Source organism: Hemiscyllium ocellatum, chromosome 37 (assembly GCF_020745735.1).
Source record: "Hemiscyllium ocellatum isolate sHemOce1 chromosome 37, sHemOce1.pat.X.cur, whole genome shotgun sequence".
Classification (NCBI taxonomy): Eukaryota; Metazoa; Chordata; class Chondrichthyes; order Orectolobiformes; family Hemiscylliidae; genus Hemiscyllium; species Hemiscyllium ocellatum.
In genome coordinates this window covers 29,267,099-29,288,701 of record NC_083437.1, presented here as the reverse complement: position 1 = coordinate 29,288,701, position 21,603 = coordinate 29,267,099, and the positions used below count along the sequence as shown (strand labels likewise).

The following is a 21,603-nucleotide window of genomic DNA, read 5'->3' as shown; positions in this document are numbered from 1 at the left end:
GATTGACTGGCATGAGGAGTCATAGTTTGAAGATATTAGGAGGAAGGTATAAAGAAGACATTAGAGGTAGGTTCTTTAAGCAGAGAGTTGTGAATGCATGGAATGCGTTGCCAGCTGTGTTGGTGGAAGCAGAGTCATTAGGGACATTTAAGCGGCTGCTGGACATGCACATGGACAGCAGTGTGTTGAGGGGTGCGTAGGTTAAGTCACTATATTTTACATTAGGATTAACCTCAGCACAACATTATGGTCCAAAGGGCCTGTTGTGTTCTGTACTTTTCTATGTTCTATGTTCTATAAATATGTAAGGACTTTTCAGATATCTGTAAGAATAGTTGGGTTGTAATTGGGGATTTTAACTTTCCAAGTATAGACTGGGACCCTCATAGTGCTAAGGGTTTGGATGGGGAGGAATTTAAGAGTGTAATAGAAAACTTTATTATTCAATATGTCGATGAACCTACTAGAAAAGTAACAATATTTGACCCTCTGTTGGGAAATAAGGCAGGGCAAGTGACTGAGGTATCAGTGGGGGAGCATTTTGAGCCAAGTGATTGTAATTTTGTTATTTTTAAAATATTTATGGAAAAGGATAAAACTGATCTAAAAATTAATGCTCCAAATTGGATTAAGGCTAATTTTAATGGTATTAGACAGGAACTTTGAAAAGTTGATTGGGAGAAGCTATTAACAGGAACAGGTGGGAAATGTGTGGCCATTAAACTTTGGTGTTTCATTTTTAGAGACAGTATGCTCCTGTTAGTGTGAAGGGCAAAGCTCCTAGATGTAGGGAATGCTGGATAATGAGAGGAATTAAAGCTCTGGCCAAGAAAAAAGGAAACATATGTCAGATATGGACAGCTGGGATCAAGGGAATCTCTTGGGAAGTGTAAGGGCAGTGGGACTATACTATAGAGGGAAATTAAGAAACAAAAAAAGGAAATAAAAGATAGCTTTGGCTAATAAAGCTAAGAATATTCCATAGAAATTCTGTTGGTACATTCTGGCATAAAAGTAACTAGGGAGAGAATAAAGATCAATGTGACAGTCTGTGTGTACCACAAGAAATGGGTGAGATACTAAACAAATACTTTGTGTTAGTATTTACTGTGGAGAAGGATGTGGAAGCTAGGGAACTTTGGAAAATAAATTATTGAAGCTTTGAAAAGACTTCATATTACAGAAGAGTTTTTGGACATTTTAAAATGCACAAAGGTAGTTAAATCCCCAGACCTGATCAGGTATTTTTCAGGTATTATTTCTTTGTGGGAAGCAAATGAAGAGTTTTCTGGGCCCCATGTTAAGATACTTGTATTAGCGACAGCCATGGGTGAAGTGCCAGAAGACTGGAGCGTGGCTAATGTGGTGCCATTACTTAAGAAAGGCTGTAAGGAAAAGCAAAGGAATTATATATCAGTGAGCCTTACATCGGAGGTGGGTAAGTTGTTGGAGGGGATTCTGATGGACAGGATTTACATGCATTCAGAAAGCCAAGGACTGATTAGAGATAGTCACCATGGCTTTGTGTGTGGGAAATGGTGTCTCACCAACTTGATTGAGATTTTTGATGAGGTGACAAAGAGGATCGAAGGCAAAGTGGTAGATGTTGTCTACAGGGACTTAAACAAGGTATTCACCAAGATTCCACATGGTAGACAAGTTAGCAAGATCAGATTACTTCGCTCTCTGACCTGTATTTGCTTTTTGTCTGCCAAGACCTCAATTTAAAAAATTTCATCCATTCTTTCAAATCCCAACTTGATCTTACCTCTCCCTATTTGTGCAACTAGTTTGAGCCCAATAATTCCATGAGATCTGTGTCACCTCCTGTTGATCTGAAGCTCCCGGGTGTGACTCCCGAACAACAGTCCTTTCTCAATGCCCCATTATCTGAGCAAGAAGTGCAGGAAGCTGTGATGCAGCTTCAGAGTGGAAAGCCTCCCCGGGAAGGTTTGCTGTTTTTGGATAAGGTGAAGACAGTTAGGGAATATTGCCATAACCCAATAGTCATCAATACTGTTAAAGCATGGAGGGCAACTTGGCAGAGGGAAGGTAATATTGGCAAAACATCTTTGTTTACACCTTTAGTGGGTATGCTGGGTTTTCAACCAGGTATGATAGATTCAGGATTTAAACGTTGGGCAGCTATGGGTATATCTTGCGTGGGTGATTTATTTGAGGAAGATGTAATGATGTCCTTTGATCAGTTAGTACGGAAGTACGAGTTATCTAATAGAGACCTCTTTCGTTTTTTTCAAGTTAGGGATCTTATTCAAAAAAAGACCACACTTTTGGCTGATCCCTACAAATCTGACATAGAAAGAGGGGTACTAAGGGCTAAGAGTACACCCTCTGTCAGTACTTTATATCATCAATTGGGGGGGTGCCACCTCAGATGAGTCTGATCGACTCTGCAAGATATGGGAAAGAGAGCTGGGTGTTGAAGTTTCTTCAGAGGCATGGGAGGATATTTGGGAGAATGCAAGGAAAATATCAATTTACAATAGGACCCATGCTTTACAGTTGAAGATTCTCCACAGGGTCCACTTAGCCCCAGACCGTTTGTCAAAATTTAAACCAGGGGTATCTTCAGCATGTCCCAAGTGCAAGGTCTGCACGGGCACTCTTACCCATTGTCTTTGGGTAAGACGTTTTCTTGACAAATCTTCAAACATATTGGAGCGCTGTGGTGGGTGCAATGGAGAGGATTTTAGGTGTAGGGTGGAGAAGGACCCTATTTCTCTCCTTTTGGGCCTACCCATTGTATTTCCTGCAGACGCGCATCAGAAAAAATTTGTCAATATACTTACGTTCTGTGTAAGGAAGAATATCTTGCTAGGTTGGATATCCGAAAAACCCCCAGGCCTGTCGGGTTGGCAGAAGATTGTTATGGGGCATATTCCCCTGGATTTTCTCACAAATATGGTACACCACAAAACTGAGAATTTTTACAAGACACGGCAACCCTTTTTGAAATACCTGGACACAGATTAATTTGCCACACTAACAAAGGCTTTTATATAGCCGTAACGATTGTGTTTCATGAGTCCAATATCCAGGGAGGAGGAACTGTGAATGTATGAGTGTTTTGTTTGGCTGGGCTGAGTTATTACTATTTATTTGTTTGTTGTTAGGTATTTATTTATTTAGTTAAATAGCTAGTTTTAAAAAAAATTTATACTTCTCTATATATGTTTATAAATTCGTATAGGAGGGTGGGTTGGGGAATTTTTTTTTATTTGGGTTTAGGTTTGTACTATTTTTGTACTGTTTTGAATTGCATTGTTTTGTATTTGTATTTAAAAATCTATTTTTTCTGAATAAAAATATATTATAAAAAAAAGATTGTCCTTGGGAGACTGGTCAGCAAGGTTAGATCTCATGGAATACAGGGAGAATTAGCCAGTTGGATACAGAACTGGCTCAAAGGTAGAAGACAGAGGGTGGTGGTGGAGGGTTGTTTTTCAGATTGGAGGCCTGTGTCCAGTGGAGTGCCATATGGATCTGTGTTGGGTCCACTAATTTTCAGCATTTATATAAATGATTTGAATGTGAACATAAGAAATATAGTTAGTAAGTTTGCAATGACAACATAATTGAAGGTGTAATGGACAGCGAAGAAAGTTACCTCAGATTACAACGGGATCTTAATCAGATGGGCCAATGGGCCAATGAGCTGAGAAGTGGCAGATGGAGTTTAATTCAGATAAATGCGAGGTGCTGCAATTTGAGAAAGCAAATCTCAGCAGGACTTATACACTTCATGGTCCTAGGGAGTGTTGTTGAACACAGTGACCTTGGAGTGCAGGTTCATAGCTCCTTGAAAGTAGAGTCACAGGTAGATAGGATAGTGAAGAAGACGTTTAGTATGCTTTCCTTTACTAGTCAGAGTATTGAGTACAGGAGTTGGGAGATCATGTTGCGGCTGTACAGTACATTGATTAGATCACTTTTGGAATATTGCATGCAATTCTGGTCTCCTTCCGACTGGAAGGATGTTGTGAAACTTGAAAGGGTTCAGAAAAGAATTACAAGGATGTTGCCAGAGTTGGAGGATTAGAGCTATCGGGAGAGGTTGGATAGGCTAGTGCTGTTTCCCTGGAATGTCGAAGGCTGAGAGGTGACCTTATAGAGGTTTATAAAATCATGAGGCACATGAATAGAGTAAATAGACAACATATTTTCCCCAGGGTGGGGGAGTCCAGAACTAGAGGGCATTGGTTTTGGGTGAGAGGGGAAAGATATAAAAGAGACCTAACGGGCAACTTTTTCATGCAGAGATTTGTGCATGTGTGGAATGAGCTGCCAGTGGAAGTGGTGGAGACTAGTACAATTGCAACATTTAAAAGGTATCTGGATGGATATATGAATAGGAAGGGTTTGGAGGGATATGGGCCAGGTGCTGGCAAATGGGACTAGATTGGATTGGAATATCTGGTCGGCACGGTCGAGTTGGACAAAAGTGTCTGTTTCCGTGCTGTACATCTCTATGACTCTATTTGAAGAATATGAAGGTACAATTATTTGATACCAAAGGCTCTCTGAAAATCTGTATCTCAACAACAAATTAACTAATTTATGAGGGAAGAACTTGATAAAATTAGCTTTTTGACTGGCAAAAAAGTTGGAGTTGGGGTTGCCTATGAGAAAAAGGGATATAATTATGGCCATTTCTCATTGCCAGGAATACCATTGGAGTCATGGGACATGGCAAGGAAAGGTGATGGCCCAATGGTATTATCGATAGATTATTAATCCAGAGACCCAGCTAATGTTCTGGAGACCCAGATTCGAATCCCGCCACAGCAGATGGTGGAATTTGAACTCAATAAAAAAAGTCTGGATATAAGAATTTACTAATGACCACGTCGATTGTTGAAAAATCCCAATTGACTCTTCAGAGAAGGAAATCTGCCATCCTCATTTGATCTGGCTTACATGTGACCGCAGCAATATGGTTGACTCTCAATTGCCCTCTCAAATCGCCTAGCGAGCCATTCAGTTGCATCGATTACTACAGTCTCAAAAAAATGAAACTGGACGAATCACCTGGTATCAACCTAGCCAGCGGAAAAGACAATGGCAGAAACAGCTCTGTCGATGTTGTAAAATCCTCCTCAGTAATATCTGGGGGCTAGTGCCAAAATTGGGAAAGCTGTCTCACAGACTAGTCATGGAACAGCCTGATATCATCATACTTACAGAATCGTACCTTACAGACAATGTTCCAGAAACCACCATCATCATTCCTGGATATGTCCTGACCCACCAGCAGAGGTAGCGACACAGTGGTTCACAGTTGGGAGAGGATTGTCCTGGGAATCCTCAACATTGACTTTGCACCCCTTGAAGTACTGGTGGCTTCAGGTTAAACATAGGCAAGGAAACCTCCTGCTGCTTACCACATACCATCCTCCCTCAGCTGATGAATTGGCACTCCTCCATGTTCAACAACTTAGAGGAATCACTGAGGATGGCTGGGGCACAAAATGTACTCTGGGTGGGGGATTTCAATGTCTCCCACCAAGAGTGGCTCAGGTGGTATTACAGAGCAAGCTGGTTGGGTCCTAAAGAACATAGCTGCTAAACTGGGTCTGTAGCATGTGGTGAGGGAACCAACATGAGGAAAAATCATACTCAACCTCAGCCTTATGAATCTGCCAGTTGCAGTTGCATCTGTCCATGACAGTATCAATAAGCATGATTGCCTCACAGTCCTCTTGGAGATGAAGTCCCATCTTCACTTTCAGAATAACCTCCATCTTGTTGAGTGGCACTATCACCATGCTAAATGGGGAAGACTTCGAACAGATCTAGCAACTCAAGACCAGGCATCCATGAGGCACTGTGGGCCATCAAAAGCAGCAGAATTGTACTTCAACACAATCTGTAACCTCATGGCTGACATCCCTTCACTCAACCATTACCATCAAGCCAAGGGATCAGCCCTAGTTCAATGAAGAGTGCAGGAGGACATGCCAGGAACAGTACCAGACATGCCTGAAGATGAGATGTCAACCTGGTGAAGCCACCAAATAGGACTTGCATGCTAAACAGCTTAAGCAACAAGTGATAGATAGTGCTAAGCAATCCCACAACCTATGTAATAAATCTAAGCTCTGTAGTCCTACCACATCCAGTTATGAATGGTGGTGGATGATTAAACAACTCACTGAGGAGGAAGCTCCACAAATATATCCCTATTCTCAACAACGGAAGAGCGCAGTACATCAGTGCAAAAGATAGGGCTGAAGCTTTCGCAGAAATCTTCAGCCAGTAGTGCCAAGTGGATGATCTATCTCAGCCTCCCCAGTGGTCATCAACATTACAGATACCAGTCTTCAGCCAATTCAATTCACTCCACGTGATATCAAGAAACAGTTGCAAGCAGTGGATACTGCCAAGGCCACAAGCCTTGACAACATTCCAACAACAGAACTTGCCACTCCCCAGCCAAGCTGTTCCAGTACTGTACAACACTGGCATCTATCCATCAAAATGGAAAATTGCCCAAGTATGTCCTGTACATAAAAAGCATCACAAACCCAACACACCCACTACCACCTCATCAATCTACTGTTGATCATCAGTGAAGCAATGGAAGGTGTCATCAGCAGTGTTACCAAGCAGCACCTGCTCAGCAATAACCTGCTTAGTGACACCCAGTTTGGATCCATCGGGGACATTCAGCTCTTGACTTCGTTAAAGCCTTGGTTCAAACAGGGACCCCATCTACCACCCTCTGAGAAAAGGAACAGGAAGTGACTTCACCACAGGAAATAACATAACAACTGGAAATGACATCACCAACCCAAAGAAACACAAACATCTAAATAGAAATCAGGAATTTTCAGCAGTGCTTCACCTGAGACCCACTGAAGATGTTACCTACTAGGGTGACAAAATGTCTGGAAATGAATCTTCAAGCTCAATGTGCGAACCTACATCCAAAACCTCAACCTGAGCTACAAATCTTCTCAAATCTTCTCGCTAGGGACAAAACAGCTGAATTCCAGAGGTGATGTGAGAGTGACAGCCTTCTCATCAAGGCTGCATTTGATTGAGTGTGGCATCAAAGAGCCCTAGCAAAACTGGAATCAATCGGTATCAGGGGGCAAATTCTCTGGTGGTTAGAGTCATACCTGACACATAGGAAGATGGTCGTGGCTGTTGGAGGTCAGTCATCTCAGCTCCAGGACATCTCTGCAGGAGTTCCTCAGGGTAGTGTCATATGCCCAACCTATCTTCAGCTGCTTCATCAATGACCTTCCCTCCAGCATAAAGTCAAAAGTGTGGATGTTCCCCAATGACTGCATAACGTTCAGCACCATTTGCAACTCCTCAGATACTGAAGCAGTCCAAGTATAAATGCAACAAGATCTGGACAATATCCAGGTTTGGGCAGACAAATGTCAAGTAACATTCATGCCACACAAATGCCAGGATATGACCATCACCATTAAGAGACAACCTAACCACCATCCCTTGACATTCAATGGTGTTACCATCACTGAGTCCCCCACTATCAACATCCTGGGAGTTTTCACTGGCCAGGAACTCACCACATAAATGCAGCAGCTACAAGAGCAGGTCAGAAGCGAGAAATACTGCAACGGGTAACTCACCTCCTGATTCCCTAAAGCCTGCCCACCATCTACAAGGCACAAATCAGGAGTGTGATGGAATATTTCCCACTTGCCTGGATTAGGGCATCCCCAACAACATTCAGGAAACTTGACACCATCCAGGCCAAAGCAGTGCCCTTGACTGGCACTACATCCACAAGCAACCACACCCTCCACCACCAACCCACAGTAGCAGCGGTGTGTACTATCTACAAGATGCACTGCAGGACATCACCAAAATATTCTCAGACAGCACCTTCCAAACCCACAACCACTTCCATCTAGAAGGACAAGGGCAGCAGATATATGGGAACACCACCAGCTCCAAGATCCCCTCCAAGCCACTCACCATCCTGACTTGGAAGTACATCTCTGTTCCTTCACTGGGTCAAAATCCTGGAATTTCCTCCCTAATGGACAACCCACAGCAGGTGGACTGCAGCAGTTCAAGAAGGCAGATCACCACCATCTTCTCAAGGGCAACTAGAGATGGGCAATAAATGCTGGCCAGCCAGTGATGCCCACATCCCAGAAAATAAATAAATTAATAACAGAACATCCATGAAGATAGATTGATATGCATTTGAACAATGACCCCAATGAAATTATTGAGCAGCAAGTCTCTTAGATAGGCCTACTAAAAATGAAATATTTGGTGTCACTGGATTCCATTTAAGTCTACAATAACGATCTTAACATTTTATTGTGAGAGTTCCAAAATATATTCTCTCTAAAATTAAATCATGATCCTAACTTGTACCATCTCCTTGATTTAGTCCATAAATCAACACACATATGATATGCTGATAATATGATAATATATCATAAATATATTACAACTCATGTTTTTCCACACATCTCCTGTTGTGATTCCATGAAATTTTGAGCAACTGTGAAGAACTCTGCCAAACGTCTTCAACAAAAAAAAATCAGTTGATGTTAAAAGCAAGCAATAGCTGGACTCTGACAAATGAATCAAGGAAGGCCTCTGAGCTGGACTGATAGCTCTGCCTTGAAAGTTAACTAGACATTCTACCCTTTCCGGTATTAAGTGAACTACTCTGTAAGTTCAGAAGATTTTGTTTTTATTTACAACATGCCTTTTCAACCAAACTGTGTTGATTTTGTACAGAAGATTCTCCTTCCTCCTCCTGCTAATGCGGTCATGGCAAACATTATAAAGCAACAACCTCTAAGAATGAAATAATCTGACTCGACATATCATGATGATATTCCTGGTCATTTGATATGTAACAATGCTTTTTAGACAGCAAGATGTATAAGGTGCTTCACATAAATGTTATCAAACAAATTGACTCGTCAAACTTATTATCACAAGTGACCAAATGCTTGAAGAGAAGACGTTTTATGACTGATTCGGGGCACCATTAAACCTTTGCCACAGTATTTTGTTCCTTTTTAATTTATACAGGCTGATTAGGTTTACACTGAAACAAATCATATTTACTATTTTCCATCTAATTTTATTGCTTTCTGCCTCTTTAGGTATAGTTCTGTCCAGTGCTTGTTCCTCATATAGGTGGTTATCCTGTGAACACTGACAGACCATTTACTCACTTAAGGCTGAGTCAAGCAGTATCAATTCTCTCCTCAACCAAACACCTACAAAGACATTATGGAGGGGGTCACAGCATGGTGATCACAGGCTGCCATCCTTCTCCTTAATATAGTGATCCTTCTGTAACCAAAATGGAGGTCAGCTTGCTCAGCATTGATAGGGGGCCATATCTGTGACCCCTCCTGATTTAATAACTCTTCTGGAAATTCACTTTAAGGCAACAAGCTATTGAGGGTACAAAAATTAAATCTGTCAGATTCATCATCTCAGACTAGACTCAAGACTTGGCATTGCACACAACACAACCTGAATCCAATGGTTCCTGCATCCTACATGTCTAAGCAGTAACTTAATTATGCCATTATTATTGGGCTATGTAGTCTTAAATCTTGTGACAGCTAACTCTCTAGCAACTCATCCTTGACGATGGTTCTCCTTTTCTTCATTACAAATCAAATTTTCAGTACCTGAAAACACTCAAAGGCTGGGAACAGTCAACAGTGTAGAAAACAAATGACAAATTCAAGAGCCTTTTAATCATCTCAAGTGATTCTACAGCATCTCTTCTGACACAATGTATTACAGGGTTTTCTCCACTATGGGAAAAGGTGTATTGCTGTATGTGGAATCTCTGACAGGCCAACAAATTCAATAAAATGTTTCAGAATGCTCAAAATCAGTGCTACTAGCTAATCCTCCTTTGTACTGCACAAAAAGACTATGTCTTTCAGGTGAAATACAGTTACAGGGTTAGGACTAAATAGATTGGGACAAAAGGATGTAATTGAATGCTATAAACATTTTAAAGTAACTTATACTATTTTTAGTTTTATATTTTCATTCTGTCCACATTCACAAAAGACATTGCCTATGTAAACATGTCATGCTCTAATTACCCCTTCCAGCCAATGATCTTATTGCTTACTATCATTGGAGATAATTGTTTTAATAAAATTACCATAGGTACTTTCCATTAGAAGTGCAAACATAACAATTTATCATTGAAACATTAATAGGATGTGGGGCAGATCTAAGATTTTTAACATATTCTAACTTCTAAAAGAAAATTGGATTAATCGTGGAAAAATCTGCTGTGCATTAATGAAAGAACAGAGTGAATGGTGTTAAGTTGATCCCACACCAGTTGGCGAAGGTATGAAACAAAACACTAATTCTTTTTTGATACTTGGCTTATTTACAAGATTAAGCATTCTGTATGCCTGCTTCGTGCCTACTACCCATATGGCCCATCAGTTTTTGTGGTACTTAAAAAACACAGCCCTTCACCTGTGTATCTTAACAATATAATGAATGCACCACAATAAAGTGAAACAAATTATGCTGCTCCTATTTTCTAACAGGAGCAGCACAATGGTCTGAATGGTCTCCTTTCACAGAGTATCATTCTAATATAATTTACCATAAAGTATCTTTCCTTCCAAATTACTAATTAAAACTCTCCTTTGCCTAGTGATTGCAAGGTCCTTTGTGAAATGAACTTAGGTTAGTGGTCATAGATTGCAGCACAACCATCAGTAACTGATTAGTAGTTTCACTCAAACAGGTCTAAATGGTCAATGACTAAGGCATACTGGGGGGTCTTTACTCTGTATCTAACCCATGCTGTATTTGCCATAGGAGAGTTTGATGGGAAAGTGGAAAAACAGCTTTGTTCTGTTATTGGGCTACAAACAATGGGAAAAATCTTGTGCTGTTTGACTGAGTTTCTCAAAAATTGCTGAACAAATCACTTGCAGAGCAAAGTAAAGATAGAGTCACACAGATCGTGTCATGCCATTGCTTCAAACTTTCAGCATGTAAAAGCTTGTCAAATCTCACATTAAACAAGCACCTAACTGTTACTTAGGAAATATTTGCAAATGCAATGAGTAAAAAAAAGGCCGAGAAGACCAGGCAGGGATCAGTGCTGACCAAGCTGTTTAAGAGGCACAGTCATGCTTCTGAATCATCTGAATAATCACATAATCGTGGACAGGAACTGAAATTGCAGCCACCTTCAGATAGCACTTTATCAAACAAGTCCTTGACCTGTACATAAAGGTAGAAAGTGTTGGAAATACAGAGCAGATCTCTAATTACTTGAGAGAGGGAAAGCTGGCAAAATCTTGCCAAATCAAACCTTTCGTTTCAACATTGATGAATGTTAAAACACTCCTGAGTTGGGCGATTGTTTTTCCATTGCTGTTTTCTATATCACCCAGGAAATTATGTGGCAAACAAAGCTGGGAGATGGATGATCATGAGCATCATAATCATTGGGTGTCATAATGGAGCATGTTGCAGGCTTGATGGACAAGCTGGTCTCATCCTGTCTGTCAGTTTCACATGCACCTCAACCATGAACCTGCCTTTTCTCTTTCAGCTGTTGAAGGTTCTGACATGTATCTCCCAGACATGACCATGTATGCAGTTGTCATGACTATTGCTTAAAAACATTTTAAAATAACAAAGAGCTCTATAAATGCAAAGGATTTTCCAAAAGTTCATTTCAGTGATTTTATACGTCTATTGACAGGTTGAAATTTATTTTTTCAAAAAGGCAAGATATTTTTCGGGTGTGTGGGAATTTTTCATTTGTGAGAACCAGCAGAAATAAATTATCTGGTCAGTCACCTTATTGCCTTCTAGGGAATCTTGCTGTGTGTAAAATAGCTACCACAATTGTTTATCCAACAGCAAGTCATTCAATTCCTTGAATATGTTCTGCTATTTAATTTGATCACAACTGACATGATCTTAACCTCCATTTTCCCACCTTTGTTCGTACTCTTGTCAAACAAAAATCTAACTACCTTAGTTTTAAAATTTTCAAGTGACTCTCAGTTTCAACAGCATTTCATGAGACAGAGTTCTGGATTTCCTCTGTTTTTGTGTCTATGAAGACTCCCAGATATCATCCCTGAACAGCCCACTCTGGTTTTAAAATTATGTATACGATGTGAGGTAATAATTTCACTTTCTCTACCCTATCAATTCCTTCAATAACCTTAAACATTTCAATTAGATCATTCCTTAATCTTTCAGATATTTTAATCAGTCTGTTCAGAGATATTATGGCACACCTCTGGAGCAGGTAGAACTTCAACTGGGCCTTCTGGTCTAGAGGTAGGGGCATGCCCACTGCATCACAAGACCCCAATCCCTTGATCTTTTTTACTTGGTGAATACAAGCCTAATATGTGCAAACAGTCCTCATTATTTCAATTTTTTGCACTGCAACCACCATACACTAACACTGCTCCCCCCTCATCCTGCAAATTAAATAGGTGGACAACATTTCAAAAATTACCCAACTGTGAAGCACAGCGGGATATTTTAGAATGATATAATCATGTACTATGCATTGTAAGTCGCTCTCACTTAAGGCATCATATATCAAAATTAATACCTCGCACAGCAGTTAGGTTTTAATTTAGAAAATAAGAAACATAAATAACAGTGAGAGGATACAGCTCTGTGCTTGGCCCCAGGCTTCTGCCTTTTATACACAACCCAATACCTTCTGCATGAGCCTTACCACATTTGGTTATAGTGTCTTTTACTGATGAAATAGGGAAAAATTGTGAGCAGTGCCAGAAGGGTCAAGAACAAAAGGACACAGATTTAGAGTGATAGGCAAAAAAAATGAGGGACTGTGTATCAGAGACAGGGATGGAGATAATTTTATGCAACAAATCATTATAAAATGAAATGAGCTGTGTGAAAAGTGAAGATTTAATAGTAACTTTAAAAGGGAATTTGATGAGAAGTTGAAGGGGAAAACAACATAGTCCAAAAGGGAAGGAATAGAGCAGTGGGATTAATTCAACTGTTTCTTTTGGAAAAGCACAGACTGAGTGGCCTTTGTTTGTGCAGCATCATTAGAACTAGGCACAGGAACAGGCCCTTCAGCCCTCCAAGCCTGTGCCAATACATTTTGCCCTTCCAAATTCTTCCATTCTTGAATCTGTGATCTGAAAATACAGGCCCAAGCAAGCAAGGTATCTAAGGACTGCTGCTCAAACTATTCAAGCCTGCCCTGCAAGAGTCAGGATAAGATGGGAGAAGAGGAGACAAACATTGGAAAATAAAGTTCAAGTATAGATGCACTGTGAAGCAACAGTAAACCATTGCAAGTATGCCTGTTATTTGTTGTACCAATACAATAAAGATATATTCCATTTATTTACTACTTTGCACTTTGTCGACAAGTTTCAAACACCTCTACACTAAAAATTATTTTTTGTATTTTGAGTGTGGTGATTATTGTTACGTAGGCAAATACACATAATTATGTGAAAACATGCAAAGCACTGAGCTTGTACTGCAGCAACCTCTGCATCAATGTGTGAATAAGCTGTTGAAAGCTTGACATTTATGTTCACATCTCCCACTAAATCTTAGGAAAGCAATGTGAATGCTAGCAAATTATAGTTGTTAATGATTTCATTTGTGTTCCTCTTCACACCATGAATTCAGTAATAAAATACTCTAGAGTGAGGAGGAGGAGGAGACTGAAGAATTCTATCTTAAAATTCATCCCCTCCACACTCCTGACATTGGGTGCACTTTGAAGTCAATGCTGCCTGTGTGAAACTTTGAGTAATTTGATTAAATTAAACTTTGTGACAACTCCAGGAGTAGTGGGGAAAATGAACCAGCATACTTCCCCAAGTCCACCATGACACTTGCAAAACTCATGACATAGTATCCAGCAATAGATGTAACTTTACTACAGGATAATATTTTCGAAAACATCCAGATAGTAATAAGGATTAAACTTCCTTTATTGGTCAGAGTATTGAGTACTGGAATTGGGAGGTCATGTTGCGGTTGTACAGGACATTGGTTAGGCCACTTTTGGAAAATTGCACGTAATTCTGGTCGCCCTCCTATTGGAAGGATGTTATGAAACTTGAAAGGGTTCAGAAAAGATTTATAAGGATGTTGCCAGAATTGGATGATTTGAGCTATAGAGAGAGGGTGGATATGCTAGGACAGTTTTCCCTGAAGTGTTGGAGGCTGAGGGGTGACCTTATAGAGGTTAATAAAATCATGAGGGGCATGGAGGAGATAAATACGCAAAGCCTTTCCCCTGGGGTGGGACAGTCCAGAACTAGAGGGGCATAGGTTTAGGGTGCGAGGGGAAAGATATAAAAGAGACCTAAGGGGTAACTTTTTAACGCAAGAGAGTGGTACGTGTATGGAATGAGCTGCCAGAGGAAGTGGTGAAGGCTAGTACAATTGCAACACTTAAAGGGCATCTCGATGGGTATATGAATAGGAAGGGTTTGGAGGGATATGGGCCGGGTGCTGGCAGGTAGGATTAGATTGGGTTGGGATATCTGGTCGGCATAGACAAGTTGGACCGAAGGGTCTGTTCCCGTGCTGTACATCTCTATGACTTTATAACAAATGAATTTAAGATTATCAATTTGACTTGCAATTTGTTTCATTTGCAGGTGCTAGAAGCTACATATACTCATTAACTGAACCTTATTCTGTGTAGGCAAAAAGAGTCTGTGCATACATTGCACCACTTCTTTTGAAACAATTCTGATGAAGGGTCACTAGATTTGAAACATTAACTCTGCTTTTCTCTACAGATGCTGCCAGACCTGCTGAGTTTCTCCAGCACTTCCTGCGGGAAGTGAACCCTCCAACCACACAGGATCAATGTTGATTTCACCAATTTCCTCATTTCACCTCTACTAACTTATCTCAGATCCATACCTCCAACTTGGCACCACCCTCTTGGACTACCTCTCCTACCTGTCCATCGTCCTTCCCATCTATCCGCTCTGACCTATCACCATCACCCCCACCTTCATCCACCTATCGCATCTCAGCTACCTTCCCCCCAGCCCCAGCCTCGTCCCATTTATCTCTCAGCCCCCTTGGGCCACCCCCACCCTGTGTTCCTGATGAAGAGCTCCTGTTCAGGAGAAATGTTAGGAAACACTTGTATATACACAGAATGGTTGATGTATTGAACTCTCATCCATAAATGGCAGTGGATGTAGGACCAGTTGTTAATTTTAAATCTGAGATCAATAATTTTGTGTTCAGCAAAGGTATTAAGGGATGTGGACCAAAGATATATGGAGTTAGGCCATGATCTAATTCAATCGTGGTACAGGCTTGAGGGACTGAATGGCCTACTCCTGTTCCTGTATTCCTATAATCTTCTCAGAGTCTTTGTATTATCCCCACTACTTGCCTCCCACCTGCTTTTTAATGTCACCTACAAACTTTGTATTAGCTTATTCACTTCTATCATTCAAGTCAATTAATATGTTAGAAATAATTGTGGTCCCATCACTGATCACTCTGTCACTGTCCTAGTCACAGACTACTATCCTGAAAATGCCTCCCTTATCCCAATTCAGTCTTGTCATCTTCATTCACATTCTATGGTTGTCTTCCTGGTGAAGTAGACATTTTCAATCCTCAGACCTGGTGCGAGAGAACTGCAGTACACTTAGCATTATCTTTGTGATTGGTACTGATACTTCTTTGGAAAACAAGATTAAAATGTTGCTCAATCTTGTGTTGACTCATTTTCTGGTAACAAAGTCAAATCTCTCGTGTCAGTTTACGTATGAGTCTGTTCTGTTGTCTGAACAACCCCAATTAACATTTTCTCAATGAGTTCAAGTGAGTTATGTTGCTCATTCTTATTCTCAATATTTGCATCTTCTGACCAATCTTGCAAATGTTTATCTTTTTAATTTCCTACAGTGATGGTGGGATTATAAAACACTTTCACACTTTATATAGAGTCAGGGACCTTCCTCCAGTTGACAATAGAAAACATTGCTCTTTTGCCAATATAGGTAGTAGGTTAATGGATTTGTCTCTTGTTCTTACAAAAGTCTACGAATGTCAACGAAACCTTTGTCTGGTTGCCCCTTTTCTAGTTAGTAATAATTGATGTCTCTGAACCAATTGGTCTCTTGGAGCTAGCTGAACTGCTTCAAATATCTTTAAGGAGCTGATGTCAAGGCATGAGTGCAGTTTCAAAAGTGAAAAATATTGATTCTAAACCACAGACATTTCAAAACTCACAATTTTTAAATTAGTTTTCATCCTTAAAAATGTATTAATCACCATCTAGTCATGTTAATTCTGCTATGAAACCTTTCTGTTCAGCAGCACTGGTATAATTTATGTTGTTATCCTCCTCTGTCTACAGTAGCCATGCCTAAGATGGTGGCAATACTCATCTTGATGGTTTTAAGTACTCCTTTTCTATCTTTCCAGCTTGGTATTTTTCATTGTTATTTTAAATATCCCCCACCCCCAATTGGGAATTCTAACTTTACTCGTATAATTCTGAAATTCTCCCACAGATCCTTCCCATATGTAACCTCCTCGTGTGACTAGTTTTTGCTCTCTTCCTGTACACTGTTTTATCTGTTCCTATCTGTGCCTGTAACCAGCTATGAGGTGAAGGCTTTCTTCTGGAGTGCTGCTTTTGGTCTGCTGCTGCTTCATAGAATATTGCTGACTACTCGTCTCCTAAATTGAATGGACTTTCATCACAAATTTTATGAAACAATCCATACCACTGAATACCATGTCATGTACTGTAGTACCAAGCACTGATGGCTTGTCATTGGCGTAGAGTACTGACCTCTCAGATATTGTCTAATCAACCTGCTCAATGGTAGATGTTACTACAAACCTTTGGAGCAGGTGAGTCCTGAACCTGGGCCTCCTGGCTCAGAAGTGCTCTGATGAGTCTTAGGCCTATCTAATTAATGTAGACATGAAGTATAGATTGGTTAACTACAATCCCATTGGGTGACTTGGTGCCTGAGATTCTCATGAATTGAAACAGCTTTAAATAGAGACAAAAAAGCTCTGAATTAAAATAGTCCCAGGCCTCATCTGACTCTCCAAGTTGGTCAAGTTCCATGAAACTGATGAGAATTAAACAAAAGATAGTATAAGCTGAGATTAGTATTTTACCCAGAGCAAATGACACCAGTCAGCAACTCCAAGATTCTCAACTTGTATTTAGCTTACACCTTTTCCAGAATGTTTACACTTGAGGGGAGCAATGCCTACAATTATCAAGCCTGGAAACAATCAATTCAGCAGATGTAACATTCAATCAAGCTGCTATTTCAAAGGATGTTTTTTGGGCAGAAAAAGAACTGAAAACTGGAGATAGAATAGAATCCACAGAATCCCTAAATTGTGGAAACAGGCCCTCCGACAAGTCCACACCAACCCTCCGAAGAGTAACCCACCTAGACTCACTCCCCTTACTCTATTATCCAATATTTACCCCTGACTAATGCAGAGTTGAAAATGTGTTGCTGGAAAGGTGCAGCAGGTCAGGCAGCATCCAAGGAGCGGAACGTTTCAGAGATTTACTGCATTCACTGCATCCGATGTGGCCTCCTCTATATGGGGGAGACAGGCCGCCTACTTGCGGAACGTTTCAGAGAACACCTCTGGGACACCCGGACCAACCAACCCAACCACCCCGTGGCTCAACACTTCAATTCCCCCTCCCACTCCACCAAGAACATGCAGGTCCTTGGCCTCCTCCATCGTCAGACCATAGCAACACGATGGCTGGAGGAAGAGCGCCTCATCTTCCACCTAGGAACCCTCCAACCACAAGGGATGAACTCAGATTTCTACAGTTTCCTCATTTCCCCTCCCCCCACCTTGTCTCAGTCCCAACCCTCAAACTCAGCACCACCTTCCTAACCTGTAATCTTCTTCCAGACCACTCCGCCCCCACCCCCACTCCAGCCTATCACCCTCACCTTAACCTCCTTCCACCTATCACATTTCCAACGCCCCTCCCTCAAGTCCCTCCTCCTTACCTTTTATCTTAGTCTGCTTGGCACACCCTCCTCATTCCTGAAGAAGGGCTTATGCCCAAAACGTTGATTCTCCTGCTCCTTGGATGCTGCCTGACGTGCTGCGCCTTTCCAGCAACACATTTTCAGCTCTGATCTCCAGCAGCTGCAGTCCTCACATTCTCCTTGACTAACGCACCTCACCAACACATCCCTGAACACTATGGGCAATTTAGCACGGCCAATTCACCTAACCTGCACATCTTTGGATTGTGGGAGGAAACCGGAGCACCCAGAGGAAACCCACGCAGACACGGGGAGAATGTGTAAACTCCACACAGACAGTTACCTGAGGCTGGAATCAAGCCCAGGTTCCTGACACTGTGAAACAGCAGTGCTAACCATTAAGCCACCGTGCCACAGAGATGGCCCTTCCTCCCTCCCTCCTTCTATCTCTTAAGAAGAAAATGCATAATGACAATACTGACTGTAAAGAAATATCAGGAAATAGAAGAATTTAGAATATATCTTAAGAAAATATTTGCTAACGTTGAAGGTCCTAGAAACCAACTAACTTACTATAGTCTCAAGTTATCTCATGCCTCCTTCCATCCAAAGGTCTTTGAAGTGTACACACTTCTATCCTATTTTTACACAGGCTACAATCTTAGTACCTGTGTGAGAAGGCCAAGTGACTTAAGCAAAGGCCATATGTTGGATTTATTTATTATTTATCTCAGGGCTACCAGTTATTAAATTTGGTCTTTATTAACTCCAGAAAGCCTTGTGCTACAGCAAACATTAGTTAACTGGATTTTAAGTGAAGAGAGGAATGGTTTGGGCTGATAAGAACTTAAATCTTTGTTGCAACCAACCTAAAAGGATTAAAAGGAAATTTGTTCACCCCCTTCGTAGTCATTCATGACAACCATTCCTGATCACTAAATTAACTTAAAAACAGAAGGGGACACTGGGGAATTCAGAGGACTATATACTGCATAACAGTGACCACATTCTGTAGACTTATTAATTTCTAATGGCCATAGATTCTAATATTGGTAGTCTATTAGAGGTAGCTGATGGGGCAGGTATGGGAAGAGGGGAAGAAGACATTTACTACCAAGATTTCACACTGAATCTCTTGTCATTATGTTCCCTATGAACCTTCTTAGAGATCATCAAAAATCACATGACACCGGATCATACTCAGAGTCACATGGTTTATTTGAAAACACAAGCTTTCGGAGCTCCACTCCTCCTTTATGTGCTAGTGAAGGAGGATATATTGGACACAGAAATTATAAGTAAAAGATCAAAGGATCATACAACTGTTGTGAATGTATTGAACATACATATTTGGCTGTTAATTCTTTAATCAGTTAGAATGGAGATGCAAGTTGATTGATTATTATGTAAATCCCAGAATTTCTTTCAAGTCACTGCCCAAAAATAACTTAAGGTTTTAACAATATAAAATAGGTGATACCTCAGGCCAGACAACGCATTTTAATTATGAGGCCTAAAGCAGATTTGTTTAGAGTCTGTCTTGTGCCCTAACCTGGAGTCAGTCTGATTTTATTTCCAAAGCCATTCTTAGAGATCAGTTTACAGAAGACTTGGAGTAACCTTCAATAGCAAAATTGCTTACTTCTTGCTCTTTCATCTGATGAAATATACTCTCAGGTTTCACAACACACTCTCCTCATCTGTCACGCAACATTCAAGAACAAACATTCCTTGTGCTTAGTGTCAACTGATCAAAGTCACTCAGCACAATTAAAGTGATTGTGCACAACACATTATAAATTGGATGGTAAATCTGTGGAGGCTCACAAATGGCTTCAATAGTTCTGAACATTGGAGAAGGGATGATGAGAGAGGAAACAGTTCCTGCTTTCAATTGCACTGACTTCTCCTCATTGGTGGGTGCATGCCTTAGCAATATAAAATATTGCTATTAATTACAAGAATAGGTTTGGGATGTGGTGTTGCATATGGTCAAATTGCTCTCCCCAATCCAGTTCTCTCTTTCACAGCTTTCACATGCCAATCGGGTCAGTGATTGAAAAGTGAAGCCAGAATAAGAATCCAGCTTTATTAGGAGAGGTGAGAAAAGAAATTAGCACCGTGCTGCAAAATAATCAGACTCCTTTGTGAGGAGAACATGAGGTCTGCAGATGCTGGAAATCAGAGCTGAAAATGTGTTGCTGGAAAAGCGCAGCAGGTCAGGCAGCATCCAAGGAACAGGAAATTTGACGTTTCGAGCACAAGCCCTTCATCAGGATTCCTGATGAAGGGCTTGTGCCCGAAACGTCGAATTTCCTGTTCCTTGGATGCTGCCTGACCTGCTGCGCTTTTCCAGCAACACATTTTCAGACTCCTTTGTGAGCCATACTCAGGTTGCACTGTTTAGCACATTTGAATTTTTAGGGATAAAAACATACTGAAGGAGAGATGTTGACATTAATAGGTGCTGTGACTGCTGACTGACAACACAGTTTGGTAGGACATAGAAAAATACTTTAGATTTCCATTAAATGAGAGTGTTCCTGCATTAGGAATAACGCAGGCTGTTCTAGCTCATCTAGAGTTGCTGCAGCAGGCCAAAGTTCACCAACATGTGAATTCTACCATGGTGCAGAACCGCAACTGCATTGCTCAATAAATATTTTATCCCATTAGTACATTGGGTTGTGGTCAGACCACTAAGGTGTATCAACCTTGAAATGAGGAATCACCACATTCTCAATTAAGCACTGAATTTACAAGCAATTCTGTATATTAATCAATATCATTGTGCAGATAAAGAGAGAGAGAATGCAATTCATACTTACCTAGTTTTAGGGGATGTTGTTAACCATTCCTCGTGTTTCTCGAATGTTATTAAATAAGCTGCAATTTCCTGAAAGACACAAACAGAAGTAAAAAGATCACTTTAGATGCAAAGTAGAATTCACATACCAATCTGCTTTGTGTACAAGATCTCCCTCCAACAGAAACCTTCTCAAAGACGAAGCAGATATAAAAGAATTGTGATCACTCATTAATCATTCCTTTCCAAAACAAAAAGAAATCAAGGTTTCTAATCGCATGCTTCATACCCAAACAGTAATTCCAGAATGGTCGATATAAAATCACAGTTCCACAAGGGTTTGGTTGAAGAAATAACACAGTATTTTTTAAAAATGGTCATTTATACCATTCTTCCACAGATACCAACAACAAAATCTTTAATTAAAAAGAGACATTTGGCCTCATCATTCTTTTGAATAGAGAATTAGGAGAAGTTTTTTTTAATCTGTCCCTCTCCAATCCCATTTACAAGACCTCTATGCCATAACCATGGCATTAATCATTATGCATTATTCCCAGAATTCATAATAACATAATATGATACATTCAGCCCATAGTACTGTGCAGGCTCTTTGGTCAGCCTGTTAGTTTCATATGCCCCTGCTTTTTCCCTGCATCCTTACAAAGTACAAGAAGTCGCATGAATTATATTACTGGCCTGTTCTGCCATAAGCTAATGCATTAACTCTTGTTTCATAGGATAGAGGGATACTGCTGACCAGCT

General features: G+C 40.6%; 1 protein-coding gene across 1 annotated transcript in view; it reads right to left on the bottom strand.

The window, feature by feature from the left end:
• Window positions 1-21,603, bottom strand: part of camta1a (calmodulin binding transcription activator 1a) — a 1,231,004-nt gene that overhangs the window by 645,357 nt on the left and 564,044 nt on the right. Inside the window, exon 3 of the mRNA XM_060851985.1 lies at window positions 20,861-20,928. Within this exon, the coding sequence (XP_060707968.1) occupies window positions 20,861-20,928 (68 nt within the window). The remainder of the gene's footprint in view (window positions 1-20,860; window positions 20,929-21,603) is intronic.